Genomic DNA, 24,122 nt, shown 5'->3' on the forward strand with positions numbered 1-24,122 from the left:
GTAAATATATACATATTTTATAGAGGAGCGCAGAGATTCGTTGTTTTGACTTGTAAAGATGGAGAATAACTGACTGTGTTGTGAAAAAAAGGTTCATGTTGCCAAAAAAGTAGTGAAAACATGAAAGGTCCCTGAAGAGACAAGAAGTGAGACCAAGACACATCACTTTAACTAAAGCCATCAAAACAATAAAAGTCTTCTGGTTATTTTGAAAAATTCTTGGCCTGTTTTTATGTCTGATATTTTTATAAGACAGATCACTTTAATTACAGCCATAAAATCAACAATTTGATTACCAACAAAACTGAAAAGGATCATTAATCCAAAGCTCTTAACAACAGAAAGCATTGGGCGAGTTGATTAATTTATGGATTTTTGATGGGTTTTTAAAAAAATATCCTTCAAATGCAAAAGATATTTCTGACTTGTTTTTGTGTCACATTACAGTATTGTAGATCGTCTGCAATGTTATCTCTGGATACAGTAACTGAAAGGTGCATGAAACGTCCATAAAGATGTAGTTTCTGACAATGCAGAATTAATTAATAACTAATGAAAACATTACATTTGAGATTAGAATATTAAATCAGTCTAATTGATGAAAAATACTTTTAATGTGGTAAAATGTAATGAATGTGACATTTTTTGAAAACTGTCTTGAATTCTGATATTGAGGAAATGAAAAAAATTCAATTTGTGTAAAAACTCATGTTTTACTGTTATTGCAAGGATCTTTAGATGCTTTACTTAAAGCTGACATTTAAAAATATGGCAACAGTTAATGACGATGACAATCACTGAATAATCCATCAATATTTATTCACATCAACAGTTATTAAAAAGCATATTCTGCTCAAAAAACTAGTGTATATTTTAACATACCTTTTTAATAATATACTTTGCTTCTCATAGCAAAGTGTAACAATGACAAACATTTGGGAAAATAAACACCTCTCTGTGGTTAGCTCTAAATCAAAATCTGACCAGATCAAAATTATTTTAGAGATTTTTTTCAAACAAACATCAGAGTTTTATTTATGGAAAAACAAGAACATTTCACTGCTTTCATTTCTAAAGTATTTTACATCCAGTCATACACAGAAACTTCAAATAAAAGCTAAACTCAATTATTCTACATGGTCCAGAACTCCATGAAAACTGAAATGCACAGAAATTAATCCTGTCTGAATGTGTTCCCCTCTTTAACTTCAGTATCTAATGGGATACTGATGGGGATCTTAAGTACAAATACGACTGAGAATTAAAACAAAAAACTGGATTAAGGAAAACAAGCTGCTAGGCAAAAGTAGACCTCAGGTTTATCTTGGTCAGACAGTGAAAGACACAATCACAGTGAATCACTAGCAGCCTGCAAGAATCTGTTGACTTTAATATGTTCAACTTGCTGTTTACATCATCTGACCAGATTTTCCATAAGATTAGATGCCAAATTGGATCGGATCTGTTTTGGACCTATGGCTTCTCATCAGAGTGAGTCTTCATGTGACGAGATAAATTACTTCTGTTACTGTAACATTTTCCACAGCTCCCACAAGAGAATGGCTTCTCACCCGTGTGAATTCTCATGTGATGAGTTAAAGTCCCTCTTTCACTGTAACTCTTTCCACAGGTCTCACATGAGAAGGGCTTCTTACCTGTGTGAACTTTCATATGAGCATTTAAATGAGTTTTTAGGGAGAACCCTCTTCCACAAGACCCACAAGAGAAAGGCCTCTCACCATTGTGAATTTTCATATGAACATTTAAATAATCTTTGCGAGAGAAACTTCTTCCACAAGACCCACAAGAGAAAGGCTTCTCACCTGTGTGAATTCTCATGTGCTGAGTTAAAGGCCCTCTTTCACTGTAACTCTTTCCACAGGTCCCACATGAGAAGGGCTTCTCACCTGTGTGAATTCTCATGTGATTAGTTAAAGTCCCTCTTTCACTGTAATTCTTTCCACAGGTCCCACATGAGAAGGGCTTCTCACCTGTGTGAATTCTCACGTGAACATTTAAATTACCTTTTTGAGAGAAACGTTTTCCACACGACCCACAAGAGAAAGGCCTCTCACCTGTGTGAATTCTCATGTGCTGAGTTAAAGGCCCTCTTTCACTGTAACTCTTTCCACAGGTCCCACATGAGAAGGGCTTCTCACCTGTGTGAATTCTCATGTGAACATTTAAATTACCTTTTTGAGAGAAACGTTTTCCACACGACCCACAAGAGAAAGGCCTCTCACCTGTGTGAATTCTCATGTGATTAGTTAAAGTCCCTCTTTCACTGTAATTCTTTCCACAGGTCCCACATGAGAAGGGCTTCTCACCTGTGTGAATTCTCACGTGAACATTTAAATTACCTTTTTGAGAGAAACGTTTTCCACACGACCCACAAGAGAAAGGCCTCTCACCTGTGTGAATTCTCATGTGCTGAGTTAAAGGCCCTCTTTCACTGTAACTCTTTCCACAGGTCCCACATGAGAAGGGCTTCTCACCTGTGTGAATTCTCATGTGAACATTTAAATTACATTTTTGAGAGAAACGTTTTCCACACGACCCACAAGAGAAAGGCTTCTCACCTGTGTGAAATCTCATGTGCCGAGTTAAAGTCCTTCTTTCACTGTAACTCTTTCCACAGGTCCCACATGAGAACGGCTTCTCACCTGTATGAATTCTCATGTGAACATTTAAATTACCTTTTTGAGAGAAACTTCTTCCACAAGACCCACAAGAGAAAGGCCGCTCATCTTTGTGAATTCTTATGTGTCTCAGCAAGATATCATTTTGAGAAAAGGTTTCATCACAAATTTTACAAGAATGTAATTCTTGCCCTGTGTGAGCTTTCTTGTGCTTTTTTTGTTTTGAAGTGTCAGTTCTGCCTTTCTGCTCTTTGGTTTTCTCATATTTCTCCTTTTGTTTCTGTTCTTCCTTTCTGTCTTGTCCTGGGTCTTCAGAATTGATTCCTTCCTGATTCTGGTTCTCAGTTTCTGCAGAGCCATGAGAGATGAGTTGGTTCCTCTGTGGTTCTGTTTCATTGAGAACCTCCTCCTCTTTACACACACAACATTGTGGGAGATCTGGACAAAAAGACAAAACAAAAGCCTTTAAATGTCAATCAAACAAGGAAGTCTTCATCTTAATATTTTGTTGGATAAAAACAGGATTTTTTTCTGGCTCTGGAAAGAGGTTCTGCAGCATCCGGTGCAGGTCCACCAGGTTCCGAAACAGCTTTTTCCCACTTGCCATCAGACTGCTGAACTCTTAACTGGACTGCACTCAAAATCTGGTCTCCCCTTCATACCATGCACATGTACAGAGCTAAATAACTTACATTTTACTGTCAGTCCTGCACTTTATATTTTATATTCATATTTATATTCATATTTTATACTGTATTTTATTTTATTCTGGAGTAACCTCACAACATTGGAACCTCAAAACATTGTCCTGAGCCGTATGCAACGAAATTTCGTTCTGTATACACCCTGTGCATGCAAAATGACAATAAAGTCAGTCTAAGTATATTTGACTATTTTGTTGACATTCCCTTTAGCGCAGCTCCATCTAATGGATGCATAACGTAACTCCAGCCTCTACTGTAGCGTCTATCCTATGCGCCTTAAACACGGTGCAACTTATATATGAAAAAAGTTTTAAAATAGGCCATTCATTGAAGGTGCGCCTTATAATGTGGTGCGCCTTATAGTGCGGAAAATACGGTAATTATGCTTTATAATAATTGTAAAAAATAAAGTTAAATGCTTCACGGATTTCGCCTATCATGGGTTCTTTTGGGAACACAACCCCCGAGAAAAACGAGGGTTCACTGTATAGGTACATGTTTAAATAAAATGAAGATTGTTGAACTACTGACATGTCTCTGAAATTCCGAGCAAAAACTTTGTGTTTATTTTCAGAAAATGAGAAAAGGTCAAAATAATTTAAAAATGCAGTGCTTTCAGACCTTGAATAATGCAAAGAGAACTAGTTCATATTCATTTAGAAACAACAAAACAAATGTTTTAACTCAGGAAGAGTTCAGAAATCAATATTTGGTGGAATAACCAGGAGGTTTTCAATGGGGTTTAGTGCAGTGGTCTCTTCATTTTTTCCAGACCTGTGTGTAGTTGTTAACGGTTTTAGTTGGACAAAACTATTGAATTTCTTATGTGAATGTATGTAAATAAGCAGTGAAGTTTAGAAAAATGCACCAACAAATAACTTCTCTTGGTCCTTAGCACTGCTGGGGGCTAAGGACCCCTAAAGGTCAGATCCTAGAATCGCCCCTGGGTTTAAATATTCTGCTATTAGAGCAGAATACTCCAGTCCAGATTTGAAGAGTCTGGGTGTTGTAGTCTTTAAACTAGAGTCGATTAAACATGGGGAAGGAAAAAATAGGTGGAATCGCCCTTTAGCCATTTCCCGAATCGGAAGCTTGAATTGGAAACCAACTTCAGCTTCGTCTTTCTTAAACCTGATTAATCAGTAAAACATGAAGGTGTTTCGTACCTATCCGGTGTAAGATGATCCTCGGTATCCGGGTAAAATCCATCAGTCTGCGCTGATCCTCCATCTCTTCCTCCATCTTAACGTTGATTTCTTTCCACTCTGTGAATGTTTCTCCAGCAGGAGTTACCTGCTCGTTGATAAACTCTCTCTGAGGCGGAACTGAAGACATTTTCACTGAAAACACGGAAATATTTACCGAAAACACCAAACCTGTTTTCAAACGACCTTCTAAGAGGAGCTAATGCTACCTCGTGAGCTCCGTAGCTTTCTGTGTGTTTCACTTTGGCTGCACTGAAGAAACTGTAAACGATTTTTAGTTCCCCTTTGAATGTTCCGCTTTGAGCCTCCTCTCAACATAAAGTTATATTAAATATCTTACAACATTAATAAAAGGTTCATTTATTTCATACTAAATCAGTCTAATTGATAAAAAAATACTTTTAATTTGCTAAATATATTGAATATGACCTTTTTTTAAAAACTGTCTTAAATTCTGATATTGAAGAAATGAAAAAATTCAATTTGTGTAAAAACTCATGTTTTACTGTTATTGCAAGGATCTTTAGATGCTTTACTTAAAGCTGACATTTAAAAATATGGCAACAGTTAATGACGATGACAATCACTGAATAATCCATCAATATTTATTCAAATCTACAGTTATTAAAAAGCATATTCTACTCAAAATACTAGTGTATATTTTTTTGAGATTTCTTTCAAACAAACATCAGAGTTTTATTTATGGAAAAACAAGAACATTTCACTGCTTTCATTTCTAAAGTATTTTACATCCAGTCATACACAGAAACTTCAAATAAAAGCTAAACTCAATTATTCTACATGGTACAGAACTCCATGAAAACTGAAATGCACAGAAATTAATCCTGTCTGAATGTGTTCCCCTCTTTAACTTCAGTATCTAATGGGATACTGATGGGGATCTGAAGTACAAATACGACTGAGAATTAAAACAAAAAACTGGATTAAGGAAAAGAAGCTGGAAAACAATCTGGTTTAAAACATAATCTTTAACCAGTATGAGTAAAGATAAGACTGTCACGGATCACAAACTGTAATTTAGATATTATATGATGAATAGTAAACAGTCCAGGTCAAAGTTGATCATTCCAAGTATTTTAAATACTTAGAACGATATGAGATGCGTTTAAGGCACTTTTTAAAGTAGGAAATTAAACCTCAATGACACCAATAAGCAACTAATTTGTAGAATAAAAGTTAAATTATAGCTTAAATTAAACATAATTGAGATTTTTACTATTTTTATTTTTTTACGGCTAGCAGAGTAGAATATGCTGGCCCTTACAGCCAACCAGTGATTATTTAATATTTATAATTTGAGCTGATTGTTTAAATAGTGCCCTGCGACAGACTGGCGACCTGTCCAGGGTGAACCCCGCCTCTCGCCCGGAACGTAGCTGCAGATTGGCGCCGGCAACCCTCCCGACCCGACTAAGGACAAAGGGTGAACAGAAAATGGATGGATGTCTGGATGTTTAAATAGTTTTCAGATACAGCGATGTTTAACCAGTCTCATCAGTAAACTGTGAAAGTGTTTCATGAGTTTTCGGTGTAAGATTGCCTTCACTGTCCGTGTACTTCCTTAAACTGGCGTCACGGAAACTGTAATTGTGAGATTATATGATGAATAATAGTCAGGGTTGTGATAGAATAGTCAGCAGTGATAGAAGTTTAGTAATAATGCAAATCTTTCATCACATTTGCCCCACATTCCCTCCTAATTCAGGGATTGTGGTTTCTTAATTTCAGTGTTTATGCTACTGGAGGAGAAACAGAGTTAAAATTGTCTTTTGTTCCTCACAGCACCTGTGCAGATCGATCACTGTGCGGTTTGAAGAGTTGGGTAGGAACTGTGTTTGCAGCCCCGGCCCTCATAATGAAGAACGGCTCTAGGAGCCGGTTCCCGTGGTTCAATTCAAAGAACCAACTAACAGCCCAAACATTCGGGACCGACCCATCAGCTAGATTCAGCAACCTATCTGTTTTTATTACGGATACGATAGTTTATAAAAACAGACATAGTATAAAACATATTTACTGAGATTACATTATAGAGTTCCAATTATAGCAGCATATTTTATGTTTCAGGTCAGTGTTGCTTCATAGACTGTCAGCTCCATCAGTATCAACCTCCAGGCAAAACAGCCGGTGTTGTTGCACAGGTGAGAAATCTCCTGCTGCATGTTTCATTGGTAATCGTTCTGCACTGATTGCTGGAGAACTCAGACTTCAATCATAGTAGCAGGCAGAAATGAGGAACCTTTACTGGGGTCAACAAAATGGAAGACACGGCGTGTCTTATCTCTCAAATATCAAATATCTCTACAAAATGAAGAAAGGAGACCAACAGATTATTCAACCAGCTTTAGCTCTGTAGAACAAATTATAATAATAATACAAAAGACTTTGAGGCATTTTTTTTAATCACATCACAAAAGAGAAAACTTTTGTCTAGATTAGTTCTGGAGAGCCGGTACCTCAGGCCAAACAGATCCAAAGAGAGACAGCAGACAGAAGCAGCACAAAACCAAGAGTAAAAAAAAAGACAAAAAGAAACAGATAATATTTCTGTGGGGACTTAATGGACCAAGAACTGATTGATGGATGTAAGCTCCCGCTGATCTCCATCATCGCTGAGTGTTTGTGCTGCCGAGCCTCTTGAGGGGTTTAAAGAAAGGCCAACAGGAAAACATCTAAACGCGAAAATGAATGTACAGAATCACAGAGGAGGACAAAAAAGTCCCAATACAAACAGATAGCCAGCAGCGACGCTACATATTAAAACAAAGATTTAAAGGAGAGTATCATTTTTCTTTGCAGTTTTCAGGTTTGTAAAAGTGTGAGTGTGTGAAAACTTTTGAAAGGTTTTATGTTTCATTGGACACAATGAAACAAATCTGGAACTCTAAATTCACACATTTTATGTAAATATTGCCAAAAAAACGTCTCTCCATAAACTGCTTGTATAACAACATAGACAGTGTAACCAACGGTAACACATTCCAAAGATGAAGGAAAACTCTGTGATGTCACAACTAGAGTCATGCTTGTGATGTCATCAGCCCTCTATCTATGTAACAAACTTCTACCTTCTTGTCATTGCTTGCTGCACTACTGAGGAGTTCAGACGCACGCAAAGCGCTTTTACAGTGAGATTGTTAGCAGACTGATTTGAACAAGTACTATTTTGTCAAAACATGGCACATCAAAGCCACAATTGTTCCATCAGTGAGATAGCCAAAGGACGTCAGTATGGGTGGGTAGGGAACAGACCTCCTCCCTTTGATTTCCACATAGAGATACAACGACTTGCCTCTCTTTTAAAAATGGAGAAAGCAAAATTATTTGACCAGAACCAAAAGCTGGACGACACCCAAACAAAACTGGAGGAAACAAAAGCTGAGGTAGAGAGGCAGAGAGCTCTTAAGGAGATTTTCCTCAGCAGGAACATCGAGTTGAAGGAACAACTACAGGCAATTGAAAAGGGCAACAATCCAGAGACTCTCAGCCCAGCAATTATCGATTCCGAGGTGGACAGCCACACAAAACAGCAGCTGCAAGAGGACTTAGACCTAGCGAAGATAGATCATATTGCCACAGAGCGAGCGTTCATGTCAAGGATTAAGGAATTAAAAGAAAAAAACAGAGCACTCCAACAAGAGCTGGACGACATGAAGGCTAAATACGAGGAGCTTCAGTCCAAATCTGAAGCAGACATTAGTGAGATCAAACGTCAGGCTGACCTGCAGGTGGTCAATGAAGACAAGATCAGACAGGGCCAAAATTTAATAGAGAAAATGTCCAAGGAGATCAGCAGCTTCAAGGAATCCGAGAAATATCTGTTGAGAGAACTGGAGCAGATTAATAGTTCATACCAAGAACTAAAGTCGAGGTATGAAGCAGATGTGACTCATATGACAGAAGCTAATTTGGAAAAAACCAAACATGATCTTGTTGAGCTCATCAAGGCACTCAGAGCAGAGAAGGACAACCTCAACCAGAGAAATGCAGAAGATATCTCTTTCCTCCAATGGCAATCAACTAAGGCAATAAAACATCTGCAATCTGTTCTGGAATTCGCAACAATTAATTACCATGAACTAAAAGCCAGATATGAAGGAAATGTTCTGACTCTAATGCAGCAGTTAGAAACATCTAAGCAGCATATACATAAAGAGATTAAAACTTATTCAGAGCAAATGATGAGTGTCCTGAAGATTATCACCGAGCTTAAAGCTGAGAAAGACAGTCTCCTAAAACAACTGACTGCTTTTCAACAACTTCCCTCCGGCTGTGAGCTTAACTCACAGCAGGAAAACATGAAAACTGAACATCAACACAAACACGAATTAGGACCTGCGAGACAAAAAGAACCAAACGAGAAAGACACTACAACGGAAAACAAGGTTTCTGACACTGCGTCCTTGGATCAGGACCGTCTGACAGAGGAAACCCTGTCAGAAAACATTGATGTTCCTGATGCCTCTCCCAACCAGGTAAACGACTTTATGGAAAACATGCCGAGTAACTTAGAATCCATGGATGTGACGGACCGCTCTGTGGAAAATCTGTCACAGGAACCAGTGGGGGCAGTCGCCAAGGAAAAATCAGTGTGGAAGAAGATACGACACTGTTTGGGGCTCAGAAAACCACAAATGTTCAAGAAGAAAAGCAAGAAAGCCTCTGAGTCAAGTGACTAGGAAAAAATGTAATTTCTGAACCGTTTGCAACCCCAAAATATATTTCTTATTTTAGATCCCCCCCAAAAAAATGACCGTGGGTTTTTCTCCGGGTGCTCCGGTTTCCCACAGATTTCCAAAACCATATAAATTATTGTTATTGACCAATGTAAATTGTCCTCAAAAAAGGTAGTATTAATTTCTGGAAAATTTAATTTGCAAACGGTTCCGATTGGAGAAACATTTGTGGTGAGAAAAGCAAGAAAACCTCTAAAACAAGCAACTAGTTAAAGAGTCCAGGTCAGTCCTGAACCATTTTCAAAACCCCAACTTACATTTTACATTTTAGACTATAAAACAAAAAAGGACAACACGGTGATGCAGTGGTTAGTGCTGCATCTTCACAGAAAAGCGTTCTTCATTCTCAACCAGGCGCCTCTTTCTGTGGGAGTTTGTCTGTTCTCCCCGTGTTAGTGTGGGGTTTTCTCCGGGTGCTCCGGTTCCCCCCAGGATTTCAAAAATGATTTAAATTCGGGTTATTGACTAATGTACATTGTCCTCACAAAGGTAGTATTAATTTCTAGAAAATTGAATTTGCAAATGGTTCAGATTAGAGAAACATAGTGAGAGTTGCCCTCCACAGGTTGCTCTCCGCAGGTTGCTCTCCACAGGTTGCTCTCCATAGGTTGCCCTCCGCAGGTTGCCCTCCACAGGTTGCCCTCCGCAGGTTGCCCTCCACAGGTTGCCCTCTGCAGGTTGCTCTCCGCAGGTTGCCCTCCACAGGTTGCCCTCCACAGGTTGCCCTCCACAGGTTGCCCTCCACAGGTTGCCCTCCGCAGGTTGCCCTCCACAGGTTGCCCTCCACAGGTTGCGCTCCACAGGTTGCTCTCCACAGGTTGCCCTCCACAGGTTGCCCTCCGCAGGTTGCCCTCCACAGGTTGCCCTCCACAGGTTGCGCTCCACAGGTTGCTCTCCACAGGTTGCTCTCCACAGGTTGCCCTTCCCCACCAGTTTCTAGATGCAGTCAAGGTTTTTTAATGGGATCCGTTTTAGTGGCCTTAGCATCTCGTCTCTGCTTTTTGCAGATGTGATGAGGTCCTATTGGCTTCATCAGCTGTGGGCAAATAAACTTTGTCGTAGGCCTAACAAGGCGAATGCCTGAACTGGAAAAGGAGGGGCCCTTGCTGTTGCTGTTGAGCCATGTTGCATTGCTTGATAGCTAGTTGTTGCCAGGAATAAACCCAGTCCTGTTTTTTTATTTGCAAAAGTTGTTATCACTGTTGCTTTTGATATATTTTAAAGAAATGTTTATTGTCACAATAGAAGGAGCAAAGAGTCGGGGAGGAGACAACAGACCAGAGGCCAGCAGCAGGACCATGATGTAGGATCTTCTCTTACCTGAGAATAATTTGCTTAAGACGAGCAAATTATTACAGACACACAATTACTTATCTTAGAGATACGTAATAATTTGCATATTAATAATAATTATCTTAATTAATAAGATAATTATTACTTATCTTAGAGATATGTAATAATTTGCTTATTATCTTAGAGATAATCCACTTATCTCTAAGATAAGCAAATTATAACTTATCTTAAATATCAGTGATAATTTGCTTATGCCCTAATTTCCATACGACTCACACAAACACAACCCTAATGCGCTTCATGTAAGTGGAGCACAAAATCAACAAAATGCTTATGAGCCACACAAATGTGGACACGTTGTGTGTCTGACCCACACAAACACAAACACGCACAATGCGACACAGGCACACACATATATTCCTACATAGCTTATTTCTTACAAATGAAGTAAATCATGAAAATAGTAAAATAAACCCCAGCTAGTAGATATGAACGCTCCTCTTGCCGGTGCTCAGATTCTGTGTCTGTGACACCCAGAGGAGGTGAAATGATCCCATATGCCCCATTTATATTTTATTTGTAAATATTTCTGACAAACTGTTGTTGCACCAATTATTACAGTAGTTTAATTTTTAGCTTCACCGCACAGTCACATTTAGATATAGAAAAATCCATATTGGAATATTGGAATATTCCAATGTTAGCTATTGGAACAGTTAGCAGGCCATGACGGCAACACTGTCTTTAGAAGACTGCTTGATACTGGATATTACGACATTTAATTTCTATTTACATTGAACTGAATTGGTGATTTGCTGATGCATATTGGAGCATTAAATATTTGACCAATTCTGACATGTAGCAAGTGGTTACTGGACACTTTTGTTGTTCACACGTTGATTGATATGATTCCTTTGGAGCTGAACACAGTTCCCCGCCTGCTGCTGTTTACTCAGGATGATTTGCGTTCTCGGATCCTTTCTCAGGAATCATAAATGTTTATGCAGGAAATTACAACACCGTCTCTGTCCTGAATTTCAAATATAGAGGCAGAGGCGAAGGATGAGACAAAGTCAGTTTTGCTTCGTTCTTTTCATATTTTTTTCAGTCACTTAAGGAACCGCAAAACTAATTTTGTGGTAAAATTCTGCAGAATTCATGTGGTTTGTTTCTAAGTCAGATCAGGATAAAAAATTCAAGCTTATGATTTTTTACCAAGTGTCCAGATGAAAAGCTAACTGGGACTTAATGGCCAACATGGTGGAATACTTCAATAGAGGCTAAAAACACGTTAGATAAACTGAATGCAGTTGACATAAACTTCAACTCCATGATGATCAAAACATTTATGTTTTTGTTTTTTTTTACTGATAATAAAAGAGTTAAAAAACATTTTATTGTGATGTGATCTTCTATAAAGATCTTATTAGAAATAATTTCTTTACTTGATGTAGAAAAATCATATGATTGTTAGAGAATAAATTCTCAGAAGGATGCCGGAACGCCTTCTCTAACACGTAATTTCTCCTTTTCATGGAGCCTAAACTGTATGAACGGACATTATTTAGTTTATGTACAACTAAATGCATTTTTAAAAAAACGCATTTAAAAACAAAATTTTAGGATTTTTTTTTTTTAGGATTTATTCATTTAGATTAAGAAACTTTTAAGAAAGTTTTAAGAAACTTTCTTAAAAAGTCCTAAAATTAAGAAATTTTAGGATTTTTAGGATTGCAATACTTAAATCACACAATGTAATTTTACTTGTCTTTTAACAGAACACAATAACATAACATAGAGTTTATTATTAACATCACCAGCTTACCTGTAAATCAAAATATCTCTACTAGGAGTACAGCTACACAGCGCTCATAAACATCAGTGTTAGCGACCGTTATCTCTTCTTCTTCTTGATGAAATTTATTGGCGGTTGGCAAAAAACGTTGGGTGAGCATTACCGCCACCAACTGGTAAGGAGTGTGGACCACATGACAACACAAACAAACAAAAAAAAACTATATCCTATCATATAACTTACTTTGTTTCAAAAAAATCAAATATAGCCTGATATCCTCTGCTTCCCGAGTCCTTTTGCAATAAATCAACAATATCAAATTTCATTTTCATATTACTAAGGTTTCTTATTAACTTGTTTCTCTGAAACAGATCATTCCTGCAACTTAAAATAACATGCTCCAATGTCTCATCTTCCCTGCAGTCACATTTCCCTGTCTGATGTTTCCCTATCAAAAATAGTGATCTATTTAGACCAGTGTGTCCAATCCTAAGTCGTGATGAGAAGAACCATGTTGGAATGTATATTGTAACTTTTTACTTTGTAAAATAGTCTAATGTTATTATATCAGGTTAGTCTTTCAGGTTGAAACTCAGTTGTAAAGTTAAACACTGAATTATTATACATGTTTTAGAGTTTTAGAATTCACTTTAAAAGCTGATTTTTCTCATAATCTGTATTACTAACACATCACATGAAATAACACATAGATGGATGTGTGAATGACTTTATTTCTGTTGAAAGATAATTTTACATTTACAAGCAATGAAAACATGACATTTAAAATTACAACATAACATTAAACCACTAGAAAAACATATATAGTACAGAAATATATACAGAAACCAAGTCAACCATTAGACCAGAACCATGCTTCTGGTTTAGTGTATGTCGTAGAGTTTTCTGAGACACCTCTACATCCAATGTATATAATAGTGTATATGTAGATTAAAGTCCAGGAAACATTATTGCTGAAGCAAAATTTGTCTGTGACTACACCAGTGCATACAGGAACGGCTAACAGTAATCATGAAACTAAAACAAAGTACAAGTACAACAAAAAATAAACACACTACAAAAGTTTAAGTCTAAAACTAAAAATGTTCCAATGCATTGTTCCTTTAAAACGTTACAAATACACAGTACATTATTTAAAAGACACTTAAAGATTAAAAGCTCATTTAAAAAACATGAAAAAGTTTTATGAAAGATAAAACTATTTGATACTTAAGGTTCACATTATCCCATTCTTATATGTACAGTTAAACTCTTTTTTTTTTTTTGAGTGAAACTTTTTCCACAGGCTACATGAGAAAGGTTCCTCACCGGTGAAACATCATGTGACGATTTAAACTAAATTTGCTGCGGAAGCTTTCTCCACAAGTCACACAAGAAAAAGGCTTTCTACCTGTGAGTCCTCATGTGATAAGTTATTTGCCATTTATAGAAAAAAAACTTTTATCAGCTTGTTCATGAGAAATTAAGCTCACCTGTGTGAATTCTCATGTGACAATTTAAATTAGATTTGCTTTTATAGCTTTTCCCGCAATTTACACAAGAAAAGGGCTTTTCACCTGTGTGAATCTTCATGTGACTCTGTAACTCATATTTGCTTCGAAAACTTTTTCCACAAGTCACACATGAGAAAGGCTTCTCACCTGTGTGATTTCTCATGTGACGATTTAAATTAGATTTGCTTCGATAGCTTTTTCCGCAATTTACACAAGAAAAGGGCTTTTCACCTGTGTGAATTCTCATGTGACTCTGTAAATAACACTTCATTCGATAGCTTTTTCCGCAATTTACACAAGAAAATGGCTTTTCACCTGTGTGAATCTTCATGTGACTCTGTAACTCATATTTGCTTCGAAAACCTTTTCCACAAGTCACACATGAGAAAGGCTTTTTACCTGTGTGATTTCTAATATGTACATTTAATTGGCCTTTACAGATGAAACTTTTTCCACAGGTCCCACAAGAGAAAGGCTTCTCACCTGTGTGACTTCTCATATGTACATTTAATTGGCCTTTACAGATGAAACTTTTTCCACAGGTCCCACAAGAGAAAGGCTTCTCACCTGTGTGACTTTTCATATGAACTTTTAAAGTGTCTTTTTTGGTGAAACTTTTTCCACAAGTCCCACAGGAGAAAGGCTTCTCACCTGTGTGATTTCTCATATGTACATTTAATTGACCTATACAGATGAAACTTTTTCCACAGGTCCCACAAGAGAAAGGCTTCTCACCTGTGTGACTTCTCATATGTACATTTAATTGGTCTTTACAGATGAAACTCTTTCCACAGGTCCCACAACAGAAAGGCTTCTCACCTGTGTGAATTCTCATGTGACAATTTAAATTAGATTTCCTTCGATAGCTTTTTCCACAATTTACACAAGAAAAGGGCTTTTCACCTGTGTGAATTCTCATATGACTCTGTAAATCACACTTCATTCGATAGCTTTTTCCGCAATTTACACAAGAAAAGGGCTTTTCACCTGTGTGAATTCTCATGTGACAATTTAAAGGATATTTGCTTCGATAGCTTTTTCCGCAATTTACACAAGTAAAGGGCTTTTCACCTGTGTGAATCTGCATGTGACTCTGTAAATCACACTTCCTTCGATAAGTTTTTCCACAGGTCACACATGAGAAAGGATTTTTACCTGTGTGAATCACCATGTGACTCTGTAAATCACACTTCCTTCGATAACTTTTTCCACAGGTCACACATGAGAAAGGTTTCTCACCTGTGTGAATCATAATGTGCCAATTTAAAGTTCTTTTGGTGCCATAGGTTTTTCCACAGGTCACACATGAGAAAGGCTTCTCACCTGTGTGAATTCTCATGTGACAAATTAAACCAGCCTTTTGTATGTAACTTTTCCCACAGGTTGAACAAGTGAAAGGTTTTTGTCCTGTGTGAGTTATCATGTGTCTCATCAAGTTACTGTTTTGAGAAAAGATTTTATCACAAATTTTACAAGAATATAATTTTTGCTCTGCGTGAGCTTTCTTGTGCTTTTTTTGTTTTGAAGTGTCAGTTCTGCCTTTCTGCTCTTTGGTTTTCTCATATTTCTCCTTTTGTTTCTGTTCTTTGTCTCTCTTTTTTCCCGGGTCTTCAGAATTGCTGCCTTCCTGATCCTGGTTCTCATCCTCAGCAGAGCCATGAGAGATGAGTTGGTTCCTCTGTGGTTCTGTTTCATTGTGGATTCTTTGCACATTAAGAGGATTCACCAAAATGTCATCAGTCTCCTGTTTCAGCACAAGCTGCTCTTCATCCTGACTGATGCAGAGTTGCTTCTCTTCCTCTTTGAACTCTTGATGTTCTGGTTCTTCTTTACCTGAAGTGGACTTCCTCTCCTGGTTGCTGAATTCATTGAGAACCTCCTCCTCTTTACACACCCAGCACTGTGGGAGATCTGCACAGAAACACAAAACAAAAGCTTTTAAATGTGAGTAAAAGAAGGAAGTATTGATTTTAACCACTTAAAGCCTTTTCAAGTTATTCAAAGACAAAAATTACAAATTTATAAGTATGAAAATTAACTTAAGCAATTTAGTCCTTCTGACGGGAATGGATATAGAAATCAATACTATGGATCTGCAGGTGAGAAAGCAAGATGGCGACAGCTTAACCTAGTGGCTCCCCAAAAAAAATATTCCAAACAGCAGCTTGATTTAATCAAGCTTAATACCATAGAGTCTTAAACATAGTTCTACACTGAAAACATTTAATACATAGAACAGTTTGTTTTCCAATGCACATTAAAAAATAAATAAGAGTTTCTTGTTTTTATTCCAGTCATCATTTCATAATCTTCTTTTCTTTATCACTGAAACGACAAAAATTAAAGTTGTAAACAACTTCGAAAAGCCCTTGTACTTCAGCAACGCTCTGGCGAATGTCGCTTCACCATTCCAATCCTACCAATGAGCGAAGCTCTGATCAGGTTTCTGTTGTCGATTCCAATACCAATCACCCATGAGGGCCGATCATTGCCGATCAACCTGGATTGGCTGTTAGCTTTTTTTGCGCTACGTATAAATGCTACTATGTTATCTGGCAAAATGAAAAAATGATCTGGCAATAATGTCACCGGATTTGGACAAAAAACATGAAAAATACTTGCAGCCCAATACAGCAGCTATTAAGTCAAAAAGACAACTGAAAAACCTGCAATCAGCAAAATAACATTTAACAGTATGGGCCTCAGTAGCCTAAATTATACATATGTCAAATAAATCTCATAACAGTGCCTATATCAAATAAAAGAAGAAAACATTAATTCAAAGTCAAATGCAGGTTGCATTCAATAAACATCCCTAAGTTGCTAAATCAAAACTTTCTGAGAGCAGGTCTAGCTGATTAATGCTGGTTCTGGTTGGTTGTTTCTGACCAAGCTGAGTAATTCTGCAGAACACAGGAGGAGGCACAGGAGCTTTTTATTCAGAGATTATCTCATGTTAGGACAGCAAACTTCTTAATACATATGTAAAAAGTAGTTTTTTAAGCTGCAGCTTTAAGCAGACGTTCAATGTGAGAGTTTAATGTCTGGTGGAGGTCGAACGGCGATACGTCTGCGAAATATCAGTAGAGCATAGCGGTGGTTCAACAGCGAGAGCAGAACTCAGCATCTTCCACTGCTGGTCCAATGATTTTAGTTATTTTTTGTGTTATTTGTTTAGTCTCTGACCGTCATGCTCATCCGGCTGAGTGTTGGTAGCTGTGTGATGCTTTACCTGCTGCCTGATCGCTCTGGATGTCTTTTTTTCCTGCAGTGAGCCTTGATAACTCACCAAACCCACTCTGTGTTTGATTTTTGTATGTCATATTAAATCGTGTTGATGCATTTTGACATGTTTACATTTTAGCCTTCCTTATTTCAATGTATGTTATTTGTTATTATGGGTTATCTGCCATTGCAATGAGAAATCTATAGGCTATTAGTTTAAAAAAGAAAGAAAGAAAAAAGTGTAGAGGAATACAGTTATGTTAAGAGTTAATAATTAAGTTGTTTGCCTGGTTTTTACTACAGTATGTTTCCAGCAGAAGGAAATGTACTGTGTCAAATGGACTGGGTCTCTCTGACCTAGAAGTCAGGAAGGAATTCAGATTTGGAGAGAGATGGAATAGCGATCACTAAACTGCTGTAAACACGTTTCCAGCCAAATGTTGAAAGGTCCCAGCTGTGGACAATTCCAGGAAGCTCTGTTAGCATTTCAGGAAATTACCAGCCAAGAGATATGCGTAAACCAAATAAGGACCTGGACTGGCTGAGGAGGCCGCACACACACACACACACACACACACACACACACACACACACACACACACACACACACACGCCCACACACACACACACACACACACACACACACACACACACGGACAGATCTGAGTATAAATACTTCCTGCTCTCAGCGAGAGTTGGGCGTTTCTGTGAAAATATTGAGAATATTATTTGAGTAAAGCCCAGAACCCTCCAACGTTGGCCCAAATGAAGCAGACATAAACGCCAGCTTTGGCCGAAAAACAACCGTTTCTACCTCTTTCCCGCCGTGCTCTTGTTTTAACATCCTCCTGTAAATATTCCGTGTTATGCAGCAGCACCCCTCCACTCTGACAGCCGCACCGGACGGAGACATCTCCCGTATTCTCAGATCCAAACCATGACACGGCTGACTAAAACGTGAAGGTGTTTCGTACCTATCCGGTGTAAGATGATCCTCGGTATCCGGGTAAAATCCACCAGTCTGCGCTGATCCTCCATCTCTTCCTCCATCTTAACGTTGATTTCTTTCCACTCTGTGAATGTTTCTCCAGCAGGAGTTACCTGCTCGTTGATAAACTCTCTCTGAGGCGGAACTGAAGACATTTTCACTGGAAACACGGAAACACCAAACCCGTCCTCTAACAAACTTGTAAGGGAACAGCGGTCCTGACCCAGGACTCGCCCTCCCTCTTCATGCTCATGCTCATATTGAAGGGTTTGAGTTCGCAGTTTGTCCCACATTCTCCACATCCGCCCTTCGCCCAGCCCATCTCCGGTCCTATTTCCGTCCTTTTCGAGGCGGACTTGCAGAAATCCATAATTCATTGCTGCATGTGACGTATTCAGTTAAAAAGTAGAATCCATGCAACCTGGGTATCTGGACTGGGCCAATAGCTAACGCTACCATCTGAGCTATGTGACTTTCTGGGTGTTTCACTTTGGCTGCACTGAAGAAACTGTAAACGAGTTTTAGTTCCACCTTGAATTTTCCGCTTTGAGCCTCCTCTGAACAAAACAAAAATAGTATATAGAATAATTACACACAGAGATGGATGTTTCCATACCTTTTATGTCTATTAATTATGAAGAAACGCAGAATTTATGAGGCGAATATTTCATCAGACTAATAAAATAAAGTTACTCAAAAAATGTGGGTTTGGAGTCAGTTATCAAAGGTATTTTGAGTCTTACAGAAGAAACATGCTGGATATATATATTGTAATGTAAGTATGATCTTTTTAGTTTGTAAAATAGTCTAAAGTTATATCAGTGTTGGAGCTATTTATTCTTTATTTCTTTATCCATTTGAATTTTGTTTGTTTATTCTTAAATTTCTAGTTTGTGTATTATTTGCAGAGTTTATTTGCAGGTTAATAATTGTTGATTCTATTTCTCTTTTGTTTTATTATTTGTTCTTATTTATTTGTTTTCTAAGACAGGAAGTAAGGTGGATCAGTCCACTTTCTATAAGTGGTAAAGGACCAGCAGGCATTTGGGTTTGGGGCCTTTGGTTTTTACCAGAGCAACAGAAGTAGACAGGAGAACAAAGGAAAGTTTGAACGTTGTAAATTTTTGCTGAAAAGGAAAATAAAAGCAACCAAGACAATCAACAAGTTTGGACATTAAACCTCTTTTGCCTGCGTGAAGAATCTTGACCCCAGTACCTTATAGTGGCTGATGGAACTTTTATCGGATGTTTGGTTTGACAAACAATCGCCACTACAATCAGGTTATAGTTTTTTAGGTTGAGACTCAGTTGTAAAGTTAAATAGTGAATTATTATATGTTTCAGAGGAACACAGAGATTTGTTGTTTTGACTTGATAATTGATTGTATTGTGATAAAAGGCCCATGCTGCCTTACAATGAGGTGAAAACATGAAAGGTTACTGAAGAGACAAGTAGTGAGGAGAGGAAATCACTTTAAAAGCTAATTTATCTCATAATATTTATTACTAACACATTACATGCATTAATAACACATAGATGGATGTGTGAAAGCCTTTATTTCTGTTGTTGTGACCAGTTAATGAGTAGTGAGAGGAGCAGAGGAAAAAGCTAGAGAGGAAGGAAGAGAGGCGTCTTGAAAACAAACAGGCAATTTTATTTAACTCATTTTATTATTGAGCTCATTTGCATTTATTGAGTGATTATAGTTTATAGTGACAAGGCTAAGTACAATGTGACTGAGAAGTAAAACAAAAAACAGGTTTAAGACAAAAGAGCTTATAGACAAAAATAGGCCTCAGGTCTATCTTGGTCAGACAGTTGAAGACATAGTTACAGGGAATCACTAGCAGCCTGGGCAGCCCTGTTGACTTTAACATGATCTATTTGATGTGTACATCATCTGACCAGATTTTCCATTAGATCCAATACCAAAAAGCATCCAAGGTATTTTGAGCCTAAGACTTCTTATCTGAGTGAGTCTTCATATGATGAGTTAAACTACTTCTATGACTGTAAATTTTTCCACAGGTCCCACATGAAAAAGGCTTCTCACCTGTATGAATCCTCACGTGATTAAGTAAATGCATTTTCCTCCCGAAACTCTTTCCACAGGTCCCACAAGAGAAAGGCTTCTCACCGGTATGAATCCTCATATGATTAAGTAAATACATTTTCAACCGAAAACTTTTTCCACAAGTTCCACATGAGAAAGACTTCTGGTCTGTGTGAATTTTCATATGATGATCTAAAGTTTGCTTTAGGGTGAAACTTTTTCCACATGTCCCACATGAAAAAGGCTTCTCACCTGTGTGAATTCTCATGTGAACATTTAAATGGCCTTTATTAATGAAACTCTTTCCACAAGTTCCACAAGAGAAAGGCTTCTCACCCACATGAATCGTCATATGATTAAGTAAATGCATTTTCAACAGGAAACTTTTTCCACAGGACACACATGAGAAAGGCTTCTCACCTGTGTGAATCTTCATATGATTAACTAAATACATTTTCAACCGAAAACTTTTTCCACAAGTTCCACATGAGAAAGACTTCTGGTCTATGTGAATTTTCATATGATCATTTAAAGTGTGTTTTAGGGTGAAACTATTTCCACATGTCCCACATGAAAAAGACTTCTCACCTGTGTGAAATCTCATGTGAACATTTAAAGTATCTTTTCGAGAAAAACATTTTCCACAGGCCACACAAGAGAAAGGCTTCTCACCTGAGTGAGTCCTCATGTGAACATTTAAAATATGTTTTCGAGAAAAACTTTTTCCACAGGTTACACAACAGAAAGGCTTCTCATCTGAGTAAGTTCTTACATGATAAATTAAACCAGCCTTTTGTTTTGAAGTGTCAGTTCTGCCTTTCTGCTCTTTGGTTTTCTCATATTTCTCCTTTTGTTTCTGTTCTTCCTTTCTCTTTTTTCCTGGGTCTTCAGAATTGATTCCTTCCTGATTCTGGTTCTCAGTTTCTGCAGAGCCATGAGAGATGAGTTGGTTCCTCTGTGGTTCTGTTTCATTGAGAACCTCCTCCTCTTTGCACACATAACATTGTGGGAGATCTGGACAAAAAGACAAAACAAAAGCTTTTAAATGTCAATCAAACAAGGAATCCTTCACTTTAATCTCTTGATGAATCAAAACAGGATTTTCTTGGGTTATTCTAAAATTACAATCTTACAAGAATGAACATTAACTCAACCAATGAGTTTCTTCTGACCAGAATGGAACTAGATGTAGTCAAAATATGATATTATGGACCTCCAGGTGAGCAAACAAGATGGTGATAGCTTAACTTAGTGGCTTCCTGACAAATATTACAAAACGTTTTCTTCCTCCATGTAGCTACAAGATATATGTCATATTAAAGAGTGACATAAAATGCCTAATGCAAAACACTAAATGTTTTTTTTAATCTCAACCATTGATGTCAGACACTGTTTCACTCACACACTCAGCATAAACTTTCAAAAACCTTTACTTTTCTGCGAGTCGCAGCCGAATTGGTAACAATCAATCAATCAAATTTTGTTTGTATAACACATTCCAGCAACAAGGCATTTAAAATTGCTTCACATCATAACAAACACAAAAACACAAAGTCATGCAACATAGAATCAACAATCAAAACATTACATTAAGTAAAGCGCCATCGGTAAATTTGTAATTGATTACCATAATTTCCGGATTATAGGCAGTTTTGGAGGTAATATCGTGTAACAGGTTTGCCAGGCAAACATTTAACTGTAAGGATATTGTGAAATTAATAAATTGCACAGCTTTGCGTCTGCAGCCCAGTTATGGTTCAAACAAAAATAATGTGGCTTCCATTAAGTGAGCAAGGAATTAGTTTGCATGATATCAGAACCGTTTACATTTATTGACATCTTTGCAGAACATGTCAGTCAATATAAGACCGAGAAGATGTAAAATAATCATCGGTACTCTAACAATGCTGGGTGATGGTAGAAATTCTTACAGATTAGCACAGTCTCCTCTTGAAGTGTGGTATATTTTGGTGATATTTCAATATATTCTTGAATATTCCTTCACATACAAAGAATTATTATTGTTTTGAAGAGATCATAGAGAAAGAGACATTTTCTAATCCATTTATTTACGTTCGTCGCATTTTGATCAGGAAACGACACAGCCACCTAATTTTTTTTACAAACATCTGCGTTGAGGACCCCGTTTGACTGTCACTAGTTAATTCAGGTCTTAATGAGGCTTGTTTTGTTTTTAAATTTCTTTCCCCTCGTCACCAGCCTGCAAACTGGTTCCCAGTAGAGAACACACAGACAAATACTGTAGATATGGCTCATAATCTGTTGGTGGGATCTGACAGTAATGTAGGAACATTTATTATTATAATTTTGGTTTGTCAATTTGGATATCACCACCATCTACGACATTGGCTGTTAACTTTATATCATTTAGATGAGATTTTATTGCAGTATAACTTATCGACATTACTTTATATTCCTCTCTACTTGGACACATAAACACCACAAGCAACACCATCAGGTATGTGATTTACATTCTATTAAATATGATGACACCAACCTCATTGTTTAGCGACACTTACTGTGAGTAGTGTCGCTAAAAAAAACAGAAAGTTCAGAAACAGTGAGGTTGCATTGCAGGATCTGAGCCAAAAACACTCACTGGGCTACAAGTGTTAAGCAAATCACATTGAAAGGCACTAGAGAGTCAATTCCAATGTTTTTCTGATCAGTGCTGGTTACAAAAAGCAGAAACCTTCCATTTAGGTTTACATTGTGTCTATTCATGAGATTAAATTAATTTATTCTGGTGAACCTGACTGAATGGGATTGTCGTGTTACTCATTGATCTGGTTTTGCTCAAATTCATTGTTTATGTGGCGCACTGAACGCTGCTCTGTATAAACTTGTTTTGAAACATAATTTTCACGTGCAGCATTAAACATATTTGCTTCAAATGGGATTTATAATAAAGTTTTGAAGACGGTTTTGTCACACAAGTAGCATTTTTCAACAGGCATCAACACAGCCACCTACAATATAGAAACATGTGCGGTGCGCATAGGTTTCAACCAGTTAATTTAACCACCAGTTAATCTGTAACACCGGGCTCCTCGTCTCCAACCACAGAGCGCAGCAGAAAACCCGGTGGGGAGAAGCGAGTTGAGGAAACGCAGGTTTAAAACCTGATGCAGTCTGGGAGCGCTGGACCGCAACACGGTCACTCAAACTGAATGGAACCAGTGAACCTGTGAACCCACTGAACCTTTAACCCGTATCATTAGTAAAAAAGTAAATTAAAAAAAGTTTTTGTACCTATCCGGTGTAAGATGATCTTCGGTATCCGAGTAAAATCCAGCAGTCTGCGCTGATCCTCCATCTCTTCCTCCATCTTAAAGTTGATTTCTGTCTGATCCTCCATCTCTTCCTCGAGTTTGACGTTGATTAGTTTAAACTCTGTGAATGTTTCTCCAGCAGGAGTTACCTGCTCGTTCATACGAGGCTGAATTGAAGACATTTTTTACAGCAAATACTCCCGTATTTACCCAGGACACTAAATCTAACAAAGGAAAAGCTAACGCTACAGCGTGGTTTGTGCTTTTTCGCGTGTTTCACTTCGACTGTCCTGATGAAACGAAACAAGCTTTTTGTTCCACTTTTAATGTTCCGCTCTAATTTAAGACTAATACATTTACGCGAAGACCTGCATCTAAATCTTTACATGTAAATGTGAGTTCCCACATTTAAGCAAAAATAAATAAAAATAAATTAGCAAATATTCGATGGGCATCCACCAGGAATCTATGAACATTATACACCGAATATGTGGCAAGTAAGCAGCAATTTACATTTATTCAGTAAATAAGAATATGATTTAAAGACCCGTTTATATCACAATCTTTATGCATTAAAACACACAGATGGATGTTTGAAAGCTGTTAATAAAATATGATGATTTTCAATTTATAGGAAATGAAAACATGACATTTAAAA

General features: G+C 37.5%; 2 protein-coding genes across 4 annotated transcripts; both read right to left on the bottom strand.

Moving 5' to 3' along the window:
• Positions 1-798: 798 nt before the first annotated feature.
• Positions 799-23,728, bottom strand: LOC111611177 (gastrula zinc finger protein XlCGF57.1-like). Of its 2 annotated transcripts, XM_023346945.1 has the most exons (4): positions 23,445-23,728; positions 21,002-21,185; positions 2,512-2,893; positions 799-1,923 (listed from the first exon to the last, which is right to left on the bottom strand). In XM_023346945.1, exons 1-4 carry the CDS (start codon positions 23,644-23,646, stop codon positions 1,474-1,476), a joined length of 1,218 nt encoding a protein of 405 aa, XP_023202713.1. In that variant the 5' UTR covers positions 23,647-23,728; the 3' UTR covers positions 799-1,473. The 2 variants fall into 2 exon arrangements, with proteins under 2 accessions (XP_023202713.1, XP_023202712.1); XM_023346944.1 differs by lacking the exons at positions 21,002-21,185; positions 23,445-23,728 and adding an exon at positions 4,510-4,790 and having other exon boundaries at positions 799-3,077.
• LOC106700406 (oocyte zinc finger protein XlCOF6-like) lies at positions 13,120-18,590 on the bottom strand. Of its 2 annotated transcripts, XM_023346919.1 has the most exons (3): positions 18,104-18,590; positions 14,236-15,815; positions 13,120-13,983 (listed from the first exon to the last, which is right to left on the bottom strand). In XM_023346919.1, the coding sequence occupies exons 1-3, from the start codon at positions 18,492-18,494 to the stop codon at positions 13,864-13,866; spliced, it is 2,091 nt and encodes a 696-aa protein (XP_023202687.1). In that variant the 5' UTR covers positions 18,495-18,590; the 3' UTR covers positions 13,120-13,863. The 2 variants fall into 2 exon arrangements, with proteins under 2 accessions (XP_023202687.1, XP_023202686.1); XM_023346918.1 differs by having other exon boundaries at positions 13,120-15,815.
• Positions 23,729-24,122: the final 394 nt, after the last annotated feature.

This window comes from Xiphophorus maculatus, chromosome 14, assembly GCF_002775205.1.
Source record: "Xiphophorus maculatus strain JP 163 A chromosome 14, X_maculatus-5.0-male, whole genome shotgun sequence".
Classification (NCBI taxonomy): Eukaryota; Metazoa; Chordata; class Actinopteri; order Cyprinodontiformes; family Poeciliidae; genus Xiphophorus; species Xiphophorus maculatus.